The following is a 20,358-nucleotide window of genomic DNA, read 5'->3' as shown; positions in this document are numbered from 1 at the left end:
AAACATGGCCTCCAGGAGAGGAGATATAGGGCTACCATACCACAGAGCCCATGGCGATCACAAAACTGCCACTCAGACACACACCACTTTGGGGACCCCACAGCACAGGAGGAGCCACATGTCTGGTGGACCAAAGTCATGGCAGACCAGCAGTCGGGCTTCCTGGGTACCCAGGCTTCTAAGGCCACACAGTGAGGGCAGCACCCCTGGAGCCTTGACTATCGTCTATAGATCAAGGACTCTCTGTGCTGCACACACTCACCCCCATACACAAGTACGAAAACCTTAACAGCTTGAACACATCGCCCGTGATTCTTTGACCTGCTTACCTGGACCTGAACTCTTCTGTAAGTTTTTTCATGTCTATTTTATAAAATTTTTAAAGATTTTTATTAAAAGTACAACTAATATAAAATATTATTTTAGTTTCAGGTGTATACCATAGTTATCCAACATTTTTATACCTAAAGAAGTGATCACCATGATAAGTCCAGCCACCATGTGACACTGTACCATCCTGTGACAATATTATCATCTATATTCCCTGTGCTGTACATTACATCCCCAAAACTTATTTGTTTTATACCTGGAAATTTGGACCTCTTATTCCCCTTCACTTTTTCCCCCTTTTAAAAATTTTTTCAATTACAGTTGACATCCAATATTATTTTATGTTAATTTCAGGTGTGTAGCATAGTGGTCAGACATTTATATACTTTAAGAAGTGATCCCCCTGACTAAGTTTAGTACCCACCTGGCATTATACATAGTTATTACCGTATCATGGACTATATTCTTTATACTTTACTTTACATCCCCATGACTATTTTGTAACTACAAATTTGTACTTCTTGTTTTTATTTCAAAATCTATTTTTATTGCAGCCAAACAGTGGAATTAACTGTACATAATAAACCATTATATATAGATATATATTATATGATTATATATGATATATGATATTATATATGTATTAAGTTATAGGGAATAAAGTTTATTTTGGCAGACAATGTTAAAATTAAAGTTGTATACACTAGTAACATAACTCAACATCCTTAATTTGGTATAAGTGTGACACAATTTCTTGCTTTCTGTGTTCTGCTAAATCACCATAACCTAAACTGCTTTATAAAACTGATTATGTTGAAATGTAGTTTTACTGTTTTCACTTGTGCTCTGACTCCAAACAACACATTCCATTAGCTTCTTGTATCTCTGAGTCCATCTCATCATTAATATCAATCATCCAAGTATGGATCATCAACCCCTGTTTCATTTTCTTCATAATCTGGAAAAAAAGTGTTCTCTTTCAAGTAACTCTTGACATTTCTCTTGGTATTCTGCATCAGCTGCAGTGAAAGGAACACCAGCAGATGTATAAAATGTTGGTTCATTCATAAAATAGTTAGGATCATTTTCAGGTTGTTTCTCTGTATGCTGAGCTTACATGGGCTCTACTCCAGTTACTTGAATGGAGTTCTACAAGCTTCAAAAGCACCTGTTTTATAAGACATCTCTGCTGCAATTTGCATCTAGGACAACATTTTTAATTCTCTGAATAATTTTTTCCATGTCAGTCTTTCCTTTTTCCTTCCAGGAGTCTTCCTAAGCTGACCCTGTCAACTTCAGTAATTTTACTGCACAAATTATTAATAAGTTGTCATCCATAGGATTAGAAAAGAGGGTATTCAGCAACTCCCAAAGACCAACCTGAAGAATATCTGCTCTTGTAATCTGTCCATTTGTTCCTTTGGTCCACGTTAAGATAAAGTTCTCCCAGAAAGAGTACAAACGCATGGAGTTGTTTTTGAGCCACTTCATCCCCTTTTGCAGCTTGATCTTTAACTTCATGTTGAGTCACTTCAACCCCTTTTCCAGTTTGATCATAACTTCATCTACTAAAGATATGTCTTTGAAGTAGCAATTAATTGGCAGAAGTTACCACTCTGGGCAAATTTTCAGATAATTGGACAAGTAATTAATTACATACGTGAGATCCCATGTAAGAGAAGTTTGGAACACATGTGGACTGTTGATAGACGAGTTCCACAAGTTCTTGCAAAGCATCATCTGTTGTAACCCAGCCATCCAGGACCTCTGCAAACTGTTTAATTTCAGTTTCAAAACTGCCAGGAGGCTCTGTAAGATGATTCAAGAAGTCCTGAACATATTTGAGAGAATGGGATAATCTTCACAACCATCCTTATAGGATTCTGTATAATTAGAATAACCTGATAGGTAAAATTCAGGGTGTTCACAGACAGCTTCTACATGCAACCACCTAGGGCTTAGCCATCACTGACTCTGAGTTCTGCTGTGGGATATTATCCTGTGAACTAGGTGGGCCCGACCTGTGCGGTGGTTCTCAGGAGAGAAGTACAAGACCCAAATTTGTACTTCTTAATTCCTTCACCATTTTCTACCTGTCCCCTAACCCCCTCCCATCTATCACCCTAATACATCTAGTACCCATCTGACACCATACATAGTTACTACAATATTATTGACTATATTCCTTATGCTATACCATAGATCCCCTTTGTAACCACTAATTTGTACTTCTTAGTCCCTTCTTCTTTTCCACCCACCCCCCAAACCCCATCCCATCTGGCAACCATCATGACGTTTTCTGTATCTATGAGTCTGTTTCTGTTTTGTTTATTTATTTTGTTCTTTAGATTTGCATATAAGCAAAATCACATTGCATCTGTCTTCTCTAACATCCTGCACTCTTGTACAATACTCTCCAGGTCCATCCATGCAGACACAGATGGCAAAAACCCATTCCCTTCCATGGCTATAGCATTTTGAGTTTCTTCATATAACTAGCCAGAAGTGGGATTACTAGGTCCTTCTTTGTCTCTTGTTATTACCTTTGTTTTAAAGTCTATTTTGTCTGGTATAAGTATTGCTACTCCAGATTTTTGTTTGTTTGTTTCCATTTTCATGAAATATCCTTTTCTTTCCCTTTACTTTCAGTCTGGGTGTGTCTTTCAATCAAAAGTGAGTCTCTTGTAGGCAGCATATGTAAAGATCTTGTTTTCTTATCCATTCAGCCTCCTATGTCTTTTGATTGGAGCATTTAATCCATTTACGTTGAAAGTGATTATTGATGGATAGATATGTAGCTATCGCCATTTTATTATTCATACTTTTGATTTTTTTTTTTCATCTTAAAGAAATCTCTCTAACATTCCTTGTAATACTGGTTTGGTGGTGACGAACTCCCTTAGCTTTTTCTTATCTGGGAAGCTCTTTATCTGTCCTTCTATTTTAAATAATAGCCTTGCTGGGAAGAGTAGTCTTGGTTATAGGTCCTTGTTTTTCATCACTTTGAATATTTCATGCCAATCCCTTCTGGCTTGCAGTTTCTGTTGAGAAATCAGCTGACAGTCCTGGGAGCTCCCTTATAAGTTACTACTTGCCTTGCTCTTGCTACTTTTAGGCTTCTCTCTTTGTCTTTAACCTTTGCCATTTTAATTATTAATATAATGTGTCTTGGTGTGGGCCTGTTTGGGTTCATCTTGTTCGAGACTCTCTGTGTTTCCTGGACTCTCTATTTCCTTCTCCAGGTTAGCAAAGTTTTTAATCATTATTTCTTCAAACAGGTTTCCAATCCCTTGCTTTCTCTCTTCCCCCATGATGTGAAATTTGTTATGATTGATGTTGTCCCAGAGGTCTCTTAAACTGTCCTCTTTTTTTTTTTTTATTCCTTGTTCTTTTTGCTGTTCTGATTGGGTATTTTATACTGCCTTGTCTTCCAAATCACTGATTCAGTCCTCTGACTCATCTAGTCTGCTGGTGATTCATTCCTTCTAGTGCATTTTCATTTAGGTTTTTCTATTCCTCACTTCTGACTGGTTCTTTCTTATGGCTTCTATGTCCTTTTTTGTGATTCCTATCTCTTTGTTGAAGTTCTCACTAAGATCCTTGAGCACCCCTGTAGTCAGTGTTTTGAACTCTGTCTCTTGTAGGACGCTTGCTTCCATGTTGTGTAGTTCTTTTTCTGGGGTTTTCTCCTGTTATTTCATTTGAGATGCATTTTTCTGTTTTCTCATTTTGGCTGCCTCTCTGTGCTTGTTTCTATGTATTAGGTAGATCTGCTATGTCTGCCAGTCTTGGTCAGGTGGTCTTATGTAGTAGGTGTCCTGCGGGGTTCTGGCACACTCTCCTGCTTTGGGTGCTCAAAGAGTGTCCCTTGTGTGGGTTGTGTGTGCCCTCCTATTATAGTTGAGACTTGACTGCTATTGGCATATCAGTGGGTGTAATTGACCCTCAGGCTGACTGGCTGTGGGGTTTAGCCATATCCACAGCCTACAGACTACTTTGTGGGGGGCTTACCCCACTGAGCAGGATTCACTCCAATGGGCTCTGATGCTTGTGAGGCTTAATTGGGTGATGCCGACCTCTAGGTATGTTGGTTCTGAGGCCTCTTGAGAGGGGTTCCAGTGCAGGCCTGGGTCACCCACTGCCTGTGACCAACTGGAACTACCTGGCAGGAGCTACAAAGTGATCTGCAGTTGTTCACTGCTTGAGCTAAACCTGGAGGCATGTGGGAGAGGCCACGCTGCAAACCAAGGATGGCTGCTACCAGTACGAGGCCTAGGCTAGCTCTGCAAAAGGCCAGGACACCCTGAGGCCCGTTGCCACCTGCCAGTTCCTGTAAGGCTCAGCTGCTGATAAAACTTTGTATGGTAGGTGAGTTGGGTGAAGCAGGGTCTCAGGGTGTCACTAGAGTGGGAAGAGTTATTTTCACCAAGGTTAATGTAGATTCTGGTTTGGTGCCAGTGCTGAGCCTGGAGCTACTCAGCAATAGCGTCAGAGCACACAGAGGCCAGTCATCACCTACTGGGGCCCAAAAATCTGAGAGGAAAAGGAGTAATGCAAGCAGGGCTGGCCACTCTCCAAAAAAAAAGTGCCTCTGGCGGGGGAGTTGGGTAGCGTGGGGTCCCAGTGAGTCACCAGGGTGGAGCAAGCAAAGCTCACCAGACCAATTCAGATTCAGATTTGGCCATGTGGGAAAGGGCCCAACACAGGAAAGATGGCACCTACCTGCCAGCTGCACAGGAAGAGAAATCCACACAGAGAAAATTGTCCCATAGCCACATGGCTCAGTCTCTCTCTGTAAGTCTCCAATGCCCCAAGTCACTGTCCCTCTGCCAGAACCTAAGGTGAGTGCCTGTGAGCAAGTGAGTATGTGCACAGGCCTTTAAGAGGATGCCTGGGTTTCCCACAGCCTTCTATCCCACCTGGATGGTCAGAATCTCCACTGTTTTTCACAGCCAGATGTGGTGGGGTATCTTCTTTCTGGCACTGGTAATCTGGGTTGGGGAGCCTGGTGTAGAGCTGGTATCCCTTGTTCTTCCAGGGCTACCTCCATGGCGGAATATCCTTCCTGATTCTCAACTGTCACACAGAGGTTTCGGGCCAGCCCGTTCCGTGTCTCCAGCCCTCCTACCAGTCTCGATGTGGCTTTTTATTCATATCCTTAGTTATAAGACTTCTGCTCAGCTAGACTGCAGATGGTTCTCCAGGTTGATTATTCTATAATTTAGTTGTAATTTTAATGTGTTCACGGAAAAAGGCAAGCAGAGAGTTTGTCTACTCAGCCACCTTGGATCTCCTCTTCTGTGATATTTTTAACCAGTCCAGGTGGACCCTTCTTTAGGAATAATAAACCTGAATGTCTCAGAATTACAGAGTGCTCAGCATGTCCAAAGAGTATTATGGGAATTATCCCACCATGAAGACTAAAGAGACCTTCCCTACTTTCATGGATTCAGCTTGCTAAGGAGAACATACAGAAGCTTAGTTCAAAAAGACAGAGACACTCTCTTTTTATAGTAAATAAGTAGCCAAAAGGGCAGGGAAGGGAGGTGAAATACATCACAGCCAGGCCATCAGAATCCCCTGGTCTTACCATTACATGTGATGCTTTCAAATAGGTTCCTAGTACCTTAATTTTGAGGGGAAAGAGTAGAAGGAACCAGCCAATGTGTTTGCATGCTTAGTTTCTGCCTATGACACTGAACTCGAGAGAGCTGCGACCTTTGGAGAAACCAAAGATTGTTCAAATGACTCGTGAGAATAAATTAACTCAATGCTCTTTGCAGACAAGTTGAAGTTTCCAAATTGTAAAGCAGAACCAGCAGCCACCAACATAGAAGGTCCATCCCACAGACAAAGAAGAGATAAAACACTGAAACTCAGCCTGAGGGACCTCCCCAACCTTGGGGCACAGGGCCAGTGGGGCTCCTTCAGAGTCAGCAAGGTCCTCATGACCAAACCAGCTTCTAAGCAACTGGCTTATTAACATCTGGAGATCTGGGCACATTTTTCCAAGCCTGGAGACCAGAGAAAAGGGGACACGAGGAGGGGGGCAGTTCCCAAGGCAGGGGGAGTCTACACTGTTGTCCCAGGAGAGGGCACTTCCCTCCCAAGATGCCTGGGGTTTTCCACTTCAGCAGGGGAAGGTAACTCTGCTGAGGGCACAGAGAGATGACATCCCCGCAGTTTTGAATCAGAAACCCAGCAGGACAGACGTGCCCCTTTCTTAGCCTAGGGAGAGCTAGTTCCAGCCCCAGCACCCTTCACCTTCAGCAAAGCTGAGGCCAGACCAAGAAGTTACCAGGCGCTACAATAGGACATCAAAGCCGAGGTTGAGAGGGCCAGAACCAAGACTGGGACCTGCTGGGAACTGTCCAGAGCTTTGGTCTCCAAGCCTGGCTGCCCTCCAAGTAGACAAACCACAAGTCCCTCAGATTTTCTCTCCAAGACGCACCACCACTTTTCCCAAAGCAGAAACATTTCCCAGAGCCTTACAGGCCTGGTATTTGCTCAGGGAGACTCGGTACCGGAAGGGGCCGTTAAATAACCCACTGTTTAACTTTGTAAACTTCTTATGACTTAGTTGACTTAGTGACAAGTGAAACCACATTCTGACAGCAACTTCAAGTTCCCTAGTACCCAGAGACTTCTCTTTTTGTTTTTTCCCTTGGGATACTCCCTCCTGCTAAATCACGGACCCAGCCATCCTCAATCCCCCCAAGTAAAGACAGAGAGCACCACGGCACATTTTAACCTGCGAGATGTGGGGAACACCTCTTCTCCTGAGAGCTTAAGACCAAATGAAAGTTATTTCTTCCCCTTCACCTTGAATGCACTGATGGACGCTCCGAACTGGACTCCACCAACACATAGGAAAGCAATCATGAGCAGTAACTCTGAGTGCATAGGCAGGACCAGCCAGCCCTACGTACAGTGGTAAAGGAAGAAAAGCTTCCTTGGTTTCCCTTCTTCCTCCCCATACATTCCCATTTGTCTTGCCTCTTTGCGTCTCAGCTGGCAGTCACTTCAAATGTGGCCACTGAGGTGATTAGTTAGTACATGCTGACAGCCTGGCACCTTTCCTGGTCGTGTGTACATATTAAATGTGAGGGCTGAGCTCTCCAAGTGGAAAATCCATTGACATCCAAAGGAAGGAGTTATCATGGTGGAGTTATGGATGTTGCATTAACACTTTGGAGCAAAGGAGAGCCCATTCCTCCCACAAGCAAATGCCAGCCCAAGGCACTGGCACTGCCAAAGCCCCTAGATGTTAGCAATACACAAGGTGGCAGACAGTGTCCCCAACGCCCCCCCCCCCCCCACATGCATTCCCAGCCACACGCTGCTCGCCCTTTTCTGGCTGCCAGAAGCACAAGATCTGGGATTGAGTCAGGTCTCCTCAACCTCGAGGGCCACTTTCAAGATTTTGAATAATGATGACCCTCATGGACCGGGAAGGCTGCAGGTTTCTGTTATAAAAACACTTTGCAGAAAGTCTTGGAAATGGTGCAGGGACAACACACAAGCTGGGCTCATTATTTAAACTGAGAGACCAGGTTTGGGATCTTAATGTTCTCGAAACAGAAAGGAAGTCACTTTTTTCCCCTTCATTTCCACTTTTGCCATAAAGCATTTTCAACAAAGCATAGAATCTCATTTCTTCAGAGGAAGAATGACTGGGAGACCAGCTGACCACTAGCTTCATGGTCTGGTTCATTCCTAGTTTCCTCAGAGGCAAGACGCCACGTGGGCTTATGGAGCTCCACTGGAGGAGTCCTCCCAAGGCACAGACCCAGAGCCCAGGAACGTGACAAAGGGCAAGTGTTCACTGAGGGGTCCCCAGGCACCAGAGACTTTTCACACGTTGGCTCATTCAATCTGCACAACAGAGACCTGGGAAGAACTGTTATTACCCCAGTTGTATAGATGAACAAAAGGGCACAAATCCTTGGGGTCACTTAGCCAGGGTCCAACTGCACGTGGCAGAGCTGGGCTTTAAACCCAAGCTGTGTGACTCGAGAGCCTGTGCCCTCCCATAGAGAACTGCCTAGGTGACATCCAGACAATGGGAAATGACAGTGTGTGTGTGTGTGTGTGTGTGTGTGTGTGTGTGTGTGTACACAATAATGAAAATACAGAGGTGAGCACCTGGGTAGCCAAGAAAGCCTAACCCACATTAGGGTGACAGAGGATTTAGTTGAGAATAGTGGGTCAGACGCTACCTCTGGAGACACAAGCAGGAAGGGAAGGAGCCTTTACTTTTCCCTGTATACCCTGGTGTCCTGTTTGAACATTTTACCACGTACACACACTTCCTATTTTCCAAACTTTTCATTGAAAAGAAAAATCTGTATGCTGTCGTCGAGTCACTAAGTATTTGAAATTTTCTAAAGAACAGACGTGAAAAAAAGCAAACCCACTCTACAGAGGCCCACAGGGGAGCCAGGATGGGTGGCTTCATTGGGTGCAAGAGAGAGGTGACTTGGCTGGAGGTATCTGAGTTGCTCAAGACCTAAAACCACTAAAAAATGAAACCATTCAACCATCCTCTCCCATTTTCATTTTCGAACTAAAAAAACTCCCACTGCCATCACCGCAGGACCTGCCTCTGTTCAGAAAGCCAATGAAAGAATGGATGACCTCACTTTCTCCAACAGGCGGGTCCTAAAGTGTTGTGTGCAAAACAAAACTTGAGTAAATCGATTCATATTTTAAATACCCTAGCAGAATAGCAATCTTAACGAGATCCTCTTTGCAAAGCAAAGAAGCCGTTTTCGTGATAACGCTGTGTTTTGTAAATAATTTTCTGGGAATTTTGGGTAGTCTACAAAGGTCCTCGTATCAGCCTGGAGCCAGTCTTCTGAGCTGTCTGGGCGTCTTTGAAGACTGGTGGGGCAGACTTGTCATGAGCCTATTTGTATGAGACCAAGGACCTTCCTGCAAGAGACGTCACTGTAAGGTCTGAGGGAGCCTGTTCAAGCTTGACCCAATAAGAAAGGCTGGGGCACTGGAGTGGAACTGTAATTCAGAACCTAAAGCAGCCGTCTGTGTTAGTAGATTTCTTCCTAGCCGCCTGTGGACTCAGATCAAATCATACAGCAGGAGGGAGCTATGAACACAAGCGCCAGAAAATGCCACAAGTTCCTCCTTTGACATCCCATCAAAGAGGTGAGTAGTACGCTCCCTCCCCACTTTTGCCCTCAACCAACCGAGCATCAGTGACTGAAGCCTCCTCAGCACCCGCCCAGGCTCCTTGGTGGCTCCTCGGAGAGCTGGATCACCCCATTGTCAGCAGTGGGGATAGCCCCAGTTGCCCAAGACAACCTCCTTGGCACAGAGATCAAAGTCTTCACCAGCAGGGTCCCCGAGAGGCCACTAGACAGAGAGCAAGGCTGTAGCTGACCCAGCTGCAGTGAGCTGGAGCAGGTGAGGATGAAATTGGCAAATGCCATGAGGTGGCAAGAAGGGCTCATTCATGTGGGCCCCACACACTGCACCTGGAGACTCCTAGGGATAACTGCATGAGGTGTGGGGGCAGGCCGGCATTTCTGCAACAGCTGGTCATGGCAAAAGCCAGGAAAGAAAAGCACTGTGGGTGGCGCAGAGTATTATCTTCTGTGTAACCGCAGGCGGATGGACTATTCGGTGAGAACCTCTTAGGATTTTACAAATATGAATAAGCTGGAAAAAACTAAATCCTAGGCTGTTGATCTGGTAATTAAAGTATTTTTAAAAAATCATAGTCAGCCTTAGCTTCTCTACCACCCTACCTACCACCCTTACAAAACTTTCTGGATGACTTCAGCTTTACTTGCCTTCTCAACACATGCCAAAGTGCTGAGTCACTAAAAAAAGAAAAGGAAAGAACAGAAAAGAAAAAGAAAGTAGAGGAAGCGTGATCCTGCTTCTGAGGGCTCCTTAGTAATGACCTAAACAGCACTTTTCCCCCTGGTTGTGATTCCTGTGATGCTCAAGGACGTCACATTGCACAATCTTAATAAGGTTTCCAATCAGCCCTACCCACTCTGGCCCCACCCCCACCCTCCAACAAAGATTTATCAAATGTGGGATTTTCCCATGAGTCTCAATATTAGAGTGTCAACCCCCAATAAATATGAGAGTGGAGATGTCTGAGGCTCATTCTGCCCTCGAGCCCACCAGGAAGGAAAGAGAGCTGCATCTCCCTCCAGGAACCCAGCTATGAACTCCCTCTCCACAAGTAAGTGACGGAAATCCCTAGCCCTGACCGGCCTGGCTGCCGCGCCCGGCTGCGAGGGGGTGTGTGCTGGCCCGCAGTGAGGCTGGCGGGCGGCCAGCAGCCAGAAGCACAGCTCCCCCAGCTGTGCAGTCTGCTCACTGCTGCTCTCCCTTCCCTCCGGCACAGGCACCTTCAGTCCAGTTGCCTTCTCCCTGGGGCTACTCCTGGTGACGGCTACTGCTTTCCCTACGCCAGTTCCCCGGGGAGAAGATTCCAAAGATGACACCACCTCAAACAGACCACCACTCACCTCTACAAACCAAAGTGAAAACCTCATTAAGTCCATCTTCTACGAAATCTCTGAAGTGAGAGAGAAGGTGGGTAAGCTCGACGGACGGTGATGAAAGGCCCATGTGGGCATTTCTCGTCTTGCCTTTGAATGGGGACAGGGGCTCTTGCACTGGGATGTCTTTATTGGGTTTGGGGGCAAGTTTAGATTTGAAGTCAAAGAGACAAACTGTGTTCTGTATTTCTCCTCTGCTGCTGGTCTCAGGGAGCTCCTCTCCCTCCTGGAAAACACAGAATGAGGCTGGCATCCACGGCCCCTGGCCCATTCCCAATTCTGTACTTGGCAGGAGCAGAGGGTCACTTTCTCCTGGGACTCCCTTTTCCCTAACCAGCAACTAAGGTCCAGTAATCTTTTTGTGTGTCCCTTGGATTTGGGGAGGATTAAAAAAGTGCCTCCTGAAATGAACGTTGCGCTTCTCCGGACAGTCGCGGTACTTTTAGGTTAGACAAGCTTGGTAGTTAGGGATTCCTCAAAGTCATTCCAGCTTATATTCTGCCTCTTTTAGCTGTTTGCAAACCCGATAGCCCACCGAAGTGGCAAAATTATAGGCAGGTTACAGCAGCTGCCGAGCTTTAAATGTAAGGTAGTTTGGCTCTGGGTAGTAGAAAGGAAAGAATAGAAGGGGATTGGGAGCCCCGAATCTAGTTCCGGTTCTTCTGAACAGGCTTTGGGAGCTTTGGCTAATTTCCTACCACATCTGGGCCCCATGTGTAAAATTATGGGATTGGACTAGATGATCTCACAGGTCCTTCCAGCTGGAAAATTCCATGGCTCGACTTATATTCACCCAGCTATCAATACCATTGCTGTCATTTATTAAGTACCTACTATGTGCTGGGCACTTTATATAAATATTACATCTCACCCTCACAACAAACTTATAAGGGAGGTGTTTCATTATCCTCAATTTGGAGACATAGGGACACTGAGGCTCGGGATAGGTAACAAGCCTGAAATCACAGGTGAGCCGGGAATTGAACCCAAGGGTGCCCACCTCCACTAGACCTTGCTTGCCTGGATGCTGATGGGTTATGACTTCATGTTGCTTAGAGAATTTCCTGGCCATGGTAGAACATGAGTAGGCCCTCTAGTGGTGTCTGTTGTAGAGGCACTTAGAGAATAACAGTTCTGCTATTTCTTTCCAGATGTGTGGCAACGATGACACATGTAAAAACAGCAGGGAGGCACTGACAGAAGACAACCTGAACCTTCCAAAAATGTCAGAAAAAGATGGATGCTTCCAGTCTGGGTTCAATCAGGTATGAAAGCATCACATCCACTTTTAGCTCTTCCTTAGTCAAGAGTTCTGGGTCTTGGGTGCATTGTCAATACACATCAAGACCAGGCAGGCACCAAAGAAGGGGATAAAGGTAAAGAACATCATGTAACTTTCATGGGGAGTCCAGCTGAAATCTTTGTAAAGACAACTTATTTTTGAATGGCATGGTCAGAGATAGACCACCTGCGTTGGGATTTTCACAAATGTTAGAAACCCAGCAGGTTTAGCTAGTTCATCCTGCGTGAGGTGGATGAACCAGTCCAGGGACCTTTCTCCACCCTGGCTGCCTTTCGCAGGATCCAGGCCTGCCCTCCCTGCTGAGGTCATTCTCTATACCCTTCTCCTTCCAGACAATGAGATAACCTGCACTGACTTCTGGTTGTTTCAGCCCAACACTGACAAGGGCAGGAGTACAGCCAGAGGGAAGAGTATTAAAGGGAGAATCAGAGAAGGACCCCCTTACTAAATTCTAGCATCTGTTGGGCTTTGGGTAAAATTGATTAAGTGGTGTCTCTGATTGTCCAGATACTTAAAATGGGGCAGCTATGCTGCTGTCTGGTGCCTCAAAATATGATGCCTGAAACTTGAACTTCCGAAGGAGGAGGAAGAAGACGTTATTGACTTATAGTGATTTTAACTCTTCAGATCAATTCTGTCTTCCTAACAATACCCAATTGTCCCACCGTCTGTCCTCTCAGGAGACTTGCCTGATGAGAATCACCACCGGTCTTCTGGAGTTTCAGATATACCTGGAGTACCTCCAGAACAAGTTTGAGGAGAACGCCAAGGCAATGCAGATGAGAACCAAAGCCCTGGTCCTGATCCTGAAGCAAAGGGTGAGTGTCTCCTCATCCCCCACTTGTGTGGGGAAGACAGGCTCCAAGAAAGCAGCCCAGACAACTCGGGAATGCAAAGCCAATTCAAGAGATGGCCATGTGGAAAGGAAAGGATCTGAGAAATAGTTCCTGATAGTTAAAACTTTTTTTTTTTTTTTTGGCTTTCTTCTGCAAAAGACATCAATAATTATATTTAAAGCTATGTTTAATGAGGTGGATTTTAACTTCAACTTCTAACAGCTTCAAAAATAAGAAAAAAAAATTCTGTGGATGGGTACATCCAACCCTGTTCAGTGACCCATAATAACAAGAACAGAGAGCACAAAAAGTAGTTAAATTATTGCCAAGTGACATTCTCGTCTTTATGGTAGTTTCAACTCTTTTTCCTGACTTGTTGCCAGAAGAGTTAATGCAGAGAAAAGGCTAAAGCTTGGAAGAGCAGGTACCAAGGGCTTTGGTACTACGAGCCGGCCATTCAAATGCCACATACTGGAGGCTTGATGGCACAATATGTGGAGGAGCCAAACAAACACAACGAGAAGGGCCCTGGGTGGAGAAGCACATGGGTGCCCATCCTGCCTCTCCCTTGTTAGCTATTTGCCTTAACCAGGGGGTCTCCCATTTGACGGTGCACACGAATCCCCAGGGGAGCTTGTTCTGGTGAAGCGTCTAAGTCAGCAGGTCTGGGGTGAGACCTGAGACTCATTTCTAACAAGCTCCAGGCAGTGCCAGTGCTGCCGCCTCAGGACCACACTTGGAGGTGCAAGGCCGCCCACAATTCCTTAGCCCCGTGTCAGCGGGTCTATGGAAAGGTTTTTCCCTGGCCTCCCGCACCACTAGATCAGTGGGCTCTCAACCCATGCTGAATGGATGGCTGAGAGCGAAACCAGAGAAGTGTTAGAAGCCACTCAAGAACCCATGAAAATGACTTAACTATAGGTTCTTCATTTACCTGTTGAATTCCAACTGTGAACCAGGCACTGTTTAGGACAACAGAGGGCAAACAGGACACTGTGGCTGCCCTCTGGATGCTTATGGTGTGCAGGAGAGCAGCAAAGGGGTGCTTCGAACTCAGTTGCAATGAAAGGGCTCCGCACAGGGTGGGCTCAGAGAAGAAGCCCCTCCCCCTACCTGGGTGACTCAGGGCAGGTGACCCCAATTCGTCTCCTATCACCCCAAACTTGAACATCTTCCCACGGCTCAGAGCATCCCTCCACTGAAAAGGATTCGTTCAATATTTAAACAATTCTTTTCGCTTTCTTTTCCCTTCAGGTAAAGAATCCAGATGAAGTAACCACCCCTGACCCAATCACAAACTCCAGCCTGCTGGCTAAGATGCGGTCGCAGAGCGAGTGGCTGGAAAACACCACAACTCACCTCATCCTGCGAAGCCTTGAGGATTTCCTGCAGTTCACCCAGAGGGCTGTGCGCATAATGTAGCCTGGGCGTCTAAGAGCCTTGTGTTTTACGGACATTCCTTCCTCTGGCCAGAAACCTGTCCACTGGGCACATGACTTATATTGTTCTCTATGAAGAACTAGAAGTATGAGCGTTAGGACACTATTTTAATTATTTTTAACTTATTGATATTTAAATTTGTGATATTGAGTTAATTTATATAAGTGATATTTATATTTTTATGAAGTGCCACTTGAAATATTTTATGTATTCGTTTTGGGGAAAAAAAAAAACATAAAATGGCTTTACAGCTTAAATATCCTCATTTCAGAGCCAGGTCATTTCTTGGAATGTGTAGGCTTACCTCAAATAAATTGCTAACTTATACATATTCTTAAAAGATATTTATATTGTATTTATATAATGTTTAAATACCAGTAAATGCCTTTTTAAAAAAAAAATCAGTAACTAAGCCTCTGTATGTCCTGTGAAGCTTAATATAAAAAGTTGTGTCATTACCACCAGCACATCAAGCTACAATCACCTGCAGAAAGATATCCCCGAGCACCTCCGGCATGCCAGACACCAGGCTAAAGAGTCACAGCCGCCTTATTTTACCCCAGCACTTGCACACTCTTTAGTGGATGTGAGCGTGATTTCCCTAAGTCACCCAGTGGGAGATAAGGCCCAGGCCCAGATTTGAAACCCAGGTCCACCTGCTTCCAGACCCACTTTTAACCTTCAGGTCCCATTGCCTCTCAGGAAACTGAAAGGTAATATAGAAAATCCCAGAACATGTTAATACAGGGAAGACATTTAAAGGTGCAACCAAAAGCCTTTAAGATGATACAACCACTTGTGTAAGATAGCAATGTGCCAGCTGCTAAATAATCACTCGAAGTTCTGCCTTCTTCCTCTGGGTTTTTCAAACCCTGCACGGAGCTGTCTGTCACAGCACCTACCACACTGTGTCGCATCTTCAAATTGATGGATTTTTTCCCCCAGCTAGCCTGTGTGTTCCTCAAGAAAGCAAACTCTATTGTACCTACTTTGCATCCTAAGCCCATGGCCCAGAAACTGAACACACGAGGTCTCGATAAACATATTTTGAATGAAGAAACCACACATAGAGGATAGGATATAAGATACTTCAATTCTTGGGGACAAATGGTGTTGGTCTGTGAGTGGGGAATTAGAAATACTGTGAATCTTCATCTTAAGGAAAAATAGCAAGAGTTCAATAGAAACATTCTAAAAACTCCTAGAGGAAGCAATGAATAGTCGATGCGTGCATATCTATCTCCATTTCTTTTCCCACCAGTAATACACATTCACCCTCTCCCTCTTGCGCCTGTCGAGAGTGGTGGTGAGAGAAGCAATCTGCGGAACTGCACATGGCCGGGCCTCTCCATCCCACCTAAACACAATATTGGGAATTTGGTAAAGATTTCCCCTTTTCGACCCCAGCAACATAAAAGTTCTGTCTTCTGATAAAGCTTTCCCCACCCTAACCACCAGGGGAGCTTCCTCCGGGGGAGAGGCTCTACTAAGCATGGGAAAGTCCACAGAGGTCAAAAACTGAGAGGAGCGAAGAAAGAAAGAGTCACATGCTTTGATTTCTAGAGACCATGCATCACAGTGGGCTTCCCAAAATTAGGGCCAAATCAAAGAGCAAAGAGAAATAGCAGTCTCTGTACATTCATTCTCCAAACAAAAATGTGTAGAGCACCATATACGAGTCGACAATTAAGTGCGTGAACTCATCCTAGAAAAAGTGCCACATACCTCATTGCTGAATATCACTATGGTCACCTTTGAAGTACTCCCCTTAGGAAGCTATGCACCAACGCCAGCACCTAGTCCACCCTTCAAAGCAGTTTTGTAATCCTTTTCCTGGAATGGCCATCAGAACTCTTGTTCTATTACCCTTGATGTCCTGAATGGCATCAAAATATCTTCCTTTCAATATTTCATTTATCTTCAGCTAAAGTAAGAAGTCATTGAGGACCAGATCAGGTGAGTAGGGAAGGTGTTCCAGTACAGTTATATGTTTACTGGCTAAAAACTCCCTCACAGACAGTGCCATGTGAGCTGGTGCATTGTTGTGATGCAAGAGCCATGAATTGTTGGTGAAAAGTTCAGGTCGTCTAACTTTTTCACACAGCCTTTCAGCACTTCCGAATAGTAAACTTGGTTAACTGCTTGTCCACTTGGTGCAAATTAATAATGAATAATCCCTCTGAGATCAAAAATAGGTTAGCAACATCGTTGCAACAAGTTTGTGAACTTAATTGTCAGAGTTCATAGGTCAGGTAAGGCTGGGGACGCAGAGGTGAAGCAGCCAGACACAACCCCTGCCCTCATGTGGTTTACACTGTGACATGGAAGACAGACAGTGAACAAAGAATGTAAGTGTGACAAGGTTTACAAAAGACAAATGTTCGGTTCACTGAGAACCTATTCTAAGGGTACTACTGGGGACCTAACTGAGCCCAAGGAGGGTAGTGTAAGGGGCTTAATTGAAAACGAGAGGTTTTGGCTGAGATGTGAAAGATATGAAGGAATTAGCCAGGCCAAGATGGGTGGGGAGAGCGTCGCAGACAGAGGGAACAGCACGTGTAAAGGCCTGAATTAATGAAGGGCATGCTATGGTTGAGACAATGAAAGCTACATTGTGTCCAGTGCGTAACGAGGTGGAGAGGGAACCTGAGACCCTCAGACCACGGACAGCGTCAGAAGCCATATTCAAAATGTGGGGATTTATCCCATATGTGGGGAGAAGGCATTGACAGATTTTAAGTAATAGAATGACATATGAGATTTACATTTTAATATGATCACTCAAGTTACAGTATGGAGAATGAATAGGAAAGGAGCTGGAAGAGAACATTGGAGGAACATTCCAGAGGCCTTCGTTGTAGCCCAGGGGCGAGAGGACAGTGTTGTTGTTGTTTTAATCCGTGGCAGCATATCCGATGGTCACTTTTTAAAATTATTTATTTTTTCAGTTATAGTTGACACTAATATTATTTTATGTTAGTTTCACGTGTATGGCATAGTGGTTAGACATTTATACAATTTATGCAGTGATCCCCCTGACTAGTCTAGTACCCACCTGGCGCCATCCATAGTAGTTGCAACATTATTGACTATATTCTAGATGACAGCGTTCTGAATGAGAATGGTGGTGATTGCTAGAGAAGAGTAAGCGCTGGTAGCCATCAACGAAAGATAGCTTGGAGCTAGTTAAATAGGATTTGGTGATTGGTGACAAGGTGATTCAGGAATTTCAGAGGGTACTGAGGCTTTGAGAGAGGGAAAAAGGAGGGCTTGGACAGAGGAATAAAGCACAGAAAATTTTGAATTTGACAATATTCATTTATTCATTAATTCAAATATTCTCCGAACATCTGCAATGTGCCAGATTCTCTGCTGGGCCCTGGGGATATATATAATATAATAAGACAGACAGGTCTCTGCTCTGTCTGTCTTACAAGGAGCTTACAATCGTGGGAAAAATTTTTAAAGAAATAACTACTATGCTGTATGCTAAATACATGTGCTACTAATATTACAAGTTGAATTGTACCCCCTAACAAGATATGTGGAAGTCCTAACACCCTGTACCTGTGACTGTGACCTTTGCAGATGTAATCAAGATAAGATGCGGTCGCCAGGGTGGTCCTTATAAGAAGAGAAGAGATACACAGGGGAGAAGTCTGTGAAGAGGAAGGCAGGGAGTGGAGACATGTGTTTACAAACCAGGGAACACCAATGACTGCAGACAACCACCAGAAAGCAGGAAGAGGCAAGGAAGGATTCTCCCACACAGTCTTCAGAAAGAGCCCGGCCCTGCTCACACTTTGATTTCAGATATATGGCCTCCAGAACTGTAAGAGAACACATTTCTGTTGTTTCAAGCCCCCTGGTTTGTTGTAATGTTTTTATAGCAGCCACAGGAAAGTATTACTACTGTTACAGCAGCACACAGTAGAAGAGCCTGATCCGAAGCTGAGGGTTCAGGAAAGGCTTCCCAGCAGAAATGCCATTTAAGCTTATATCAAGAGAATGTATAGGATTGAGCCAGTAAGAGAGGCAGGGGAGGTGTTCCAAGCGGTAAGCACAGCATGTGCACAGGCTCAGAGGCAGGAGAGAACATGCTGGAAGACTTGGAAGAATCCTAAATTGCGGAAGCACCAAGAGGGAAGCAGTAGAAATGAAGCTGAAGCAGCAGGATCCAAGGAGCGAAAGAGCCTAAGGATGGATTAAATAAAATCATTAATATAACAGAAAGATAAAGAGCAACTTTCTTGGAAAGAGTTTTTGATTTGGGTTTTTATTGTTTGCTGGCCTTTGTTTTTTCAATGTTCAGGGACTTTTCAGTTTCTTCTGGTGGCATGGGGTAAGGAGGAAGTCTGTAGAAGAGATCCAGTTTTCTGTAGCCATTTCCAGCGAAAGGGTAGATAGTGCCAGAGAGATAAGAGGCAAGAAAAGAAAGATGACGACAAGGAGCCCCTGAGGCTGCTGTGACTTAGGAACTTCAGACACTGTGATGTCCAGTAGCAAATTTTAATTTATCTTCTGTCTTACTCATAAAACTTCCATGAGCTTTATTCACCAACCTAAAGCAGATATAGGGCAGCCTTGTGTTAACCTAGCTGTAAAGAATGAAGGGAGGCTCATGTCCATCTTTTGGGGCAAAATGGGCAATGCAAGGTTGAAAACACAGGAAGATTCAGGGAAGAGATCAAAAAGAAATCAAAGGTAAGAGTTCAAAGAGAGAAGTGACGGGAACAATCAGGACATGTAAGACCCCTCCCAAGAAAATCAAGAATACTCAGGCAGATTCGGGAAAAGTTACAATTTCCTATAGTCGGCTTGGAATAAAGACACTGGTTATTATATTTGGATACTAAAGGGAAGGAAGGGCTACCTCCAAAGACTAGGGACTTGGGGGCACTTCGGTTACACTATGAAAATGACCCAAAACTCTGCAAGAGAGAAAGCTGTAGTGAGGCAGCAGTCCAGATTCCACTCCTGATAAAAATTCTGAGTTTCTGGTGAGTTAAGAATGGGAAGAAAGAGATAAACAAACACACCTGGTCTAAGAATAGACTCATAATAATAATGATGATAATAACTGTTATTGAGCACTTGTTGTGTACCAAGCACAGTTCAGTGCACATATTATTTCTGAGGCGTATCTATTAACCAAAGGAGCAGAGTGTAAGAAATTTGAGAAAGTCATAAAGTGTGCAAATTCCAAAGCAGACTGCTAGTTATCCTTTCAAATCCATTCTCCACTTCTTCCACAATAACTCGAGTTTGAATTAGACTTGTGGCTACCCATCTGAAGGCTGTATTTACCATTCTCTTTTGCACGGAGGTATGGCTGTGCTGGAAAAAAAAAAAAAAACAGAAAAACAAAAAACAAAGAACATAGCAGGCCTAAGACTACTATCCTTAAAAACCCTGCTTACAAGCATGTCCCTTGACTGGCACCTGAGAACTTGCACGGTAAACAGTTCTCAATACCAATATAGAACTTTCCCCAAATGCTAAGAGTGCCTAAACTGTTTGTACAGACAATATGGTTTATACAAACCACCTGCTTTCCTTCTGAGAACCTGAAATTTTAATACGTGGGAAGTAGAGGGTGCCCCAATAAAAACTATGGGCACTGAGTTGCCACTGAACTTCCATGGTAGACATGAGTTGTCACAACTCATTCTTGTAGGAATTAAGAGCATCCTGTGTGACTTCACCGGGGGAGGACTTGTGGAAGCTCCTGCATGATTTCCTCCCGAATTCAGCCCATATGTCTTTCCCTTTGCTGAGTTTGTTCTGTATCCTTTTGCTGTAATAAACCATAGACTGTGACTCATATATCCTCTTCTTGTGAGCCCTCCTAGTAAATCACTGAATCTGAGGGTGGTGTTGGGGACCCCTGACACAGTGGCTAAGTTTTCAC

The 20,358-nt window shown here is 44.4% G+C and overlaps 1 protein-coding gene and 1 pseudogene across 1 annotated transcript; one reads left to right on the top strand and one right to left on the bottom strand.

Moving 5' to 3' along the window:
- Nucleotides 1–1,156: 1,156 nt before the first annotated feature.
- On the bottom strand, nt 1,157–9,779 carry LOC117012199 (polyadenylate-binding protein-interacting protein 1-like; annotated as a pseudogene).
- Nucleotides 9,780–10,471: 692 nt separating this feature from the next.
- IL6 (interleukin 6) lies at nt 10,472–14,848 on the top strand. The gene is made up of 5 exons (XM_033088673.1): nt 10,472–10,546; nt 10,712–10,902; nt 12,020–12,133; nt 12,852–12,989; nt 14,262–14,848. Exons 1-5 carry the CDS (start codon nt 10,528–10,530, stop codon nt 14,427–14,429), a joined length of 630 nt encoding a protein of 209 aa, XP_032944564.1. The 5' UTR covers nt 10,472–10,527; the 3' UTR covers nt 14,430–14,848.
- The last annotated feature ends 5,510 nt before the right edge of the window (nt 14,849–20,358 follow it).

The sequence above is a fragment of the Rhinolophus ferrumequinum genome, chromosome 20, assembly GCF_004115265.2.
Source record: "Rhinolophus ferrumequinum isolate MPI-CBG mRhiFer1 chromosome 20, mRhiFer1_v1.p, whole genome shotgun sequence".
Lineage (NCBI taxonomy): Eukaryota > Metazoa > Chordata > Mammalia > Chiroptera > Rhinolophidae > Rhinolophus > Rhinolophus ferrumequinum.
The sequence above is the reverse complement of the archived record's forward strand: the minus strand, read 5'-3'. Positions and strand labels throughout refer to the sequence as shown.

Coding starts and splice junctions, on each gene's coding strand:
- IL6 (XM_033088673.1), top strand. Junction 10,903..12,019: donor TCTCTGAAGTGAGAGAGAAG/GTGGGTAAGCTC, acceptor ATTTCTTTCCAG/ATGTGTGGCAACGATGACAC. Junction 12,134..12,851: donor TCCAGTCTGGGTTCAATCAG/GTATGAAAGCAT, acceptor CTGTCCTCTCAG/GAGACTTGCCTGATGAGAAT.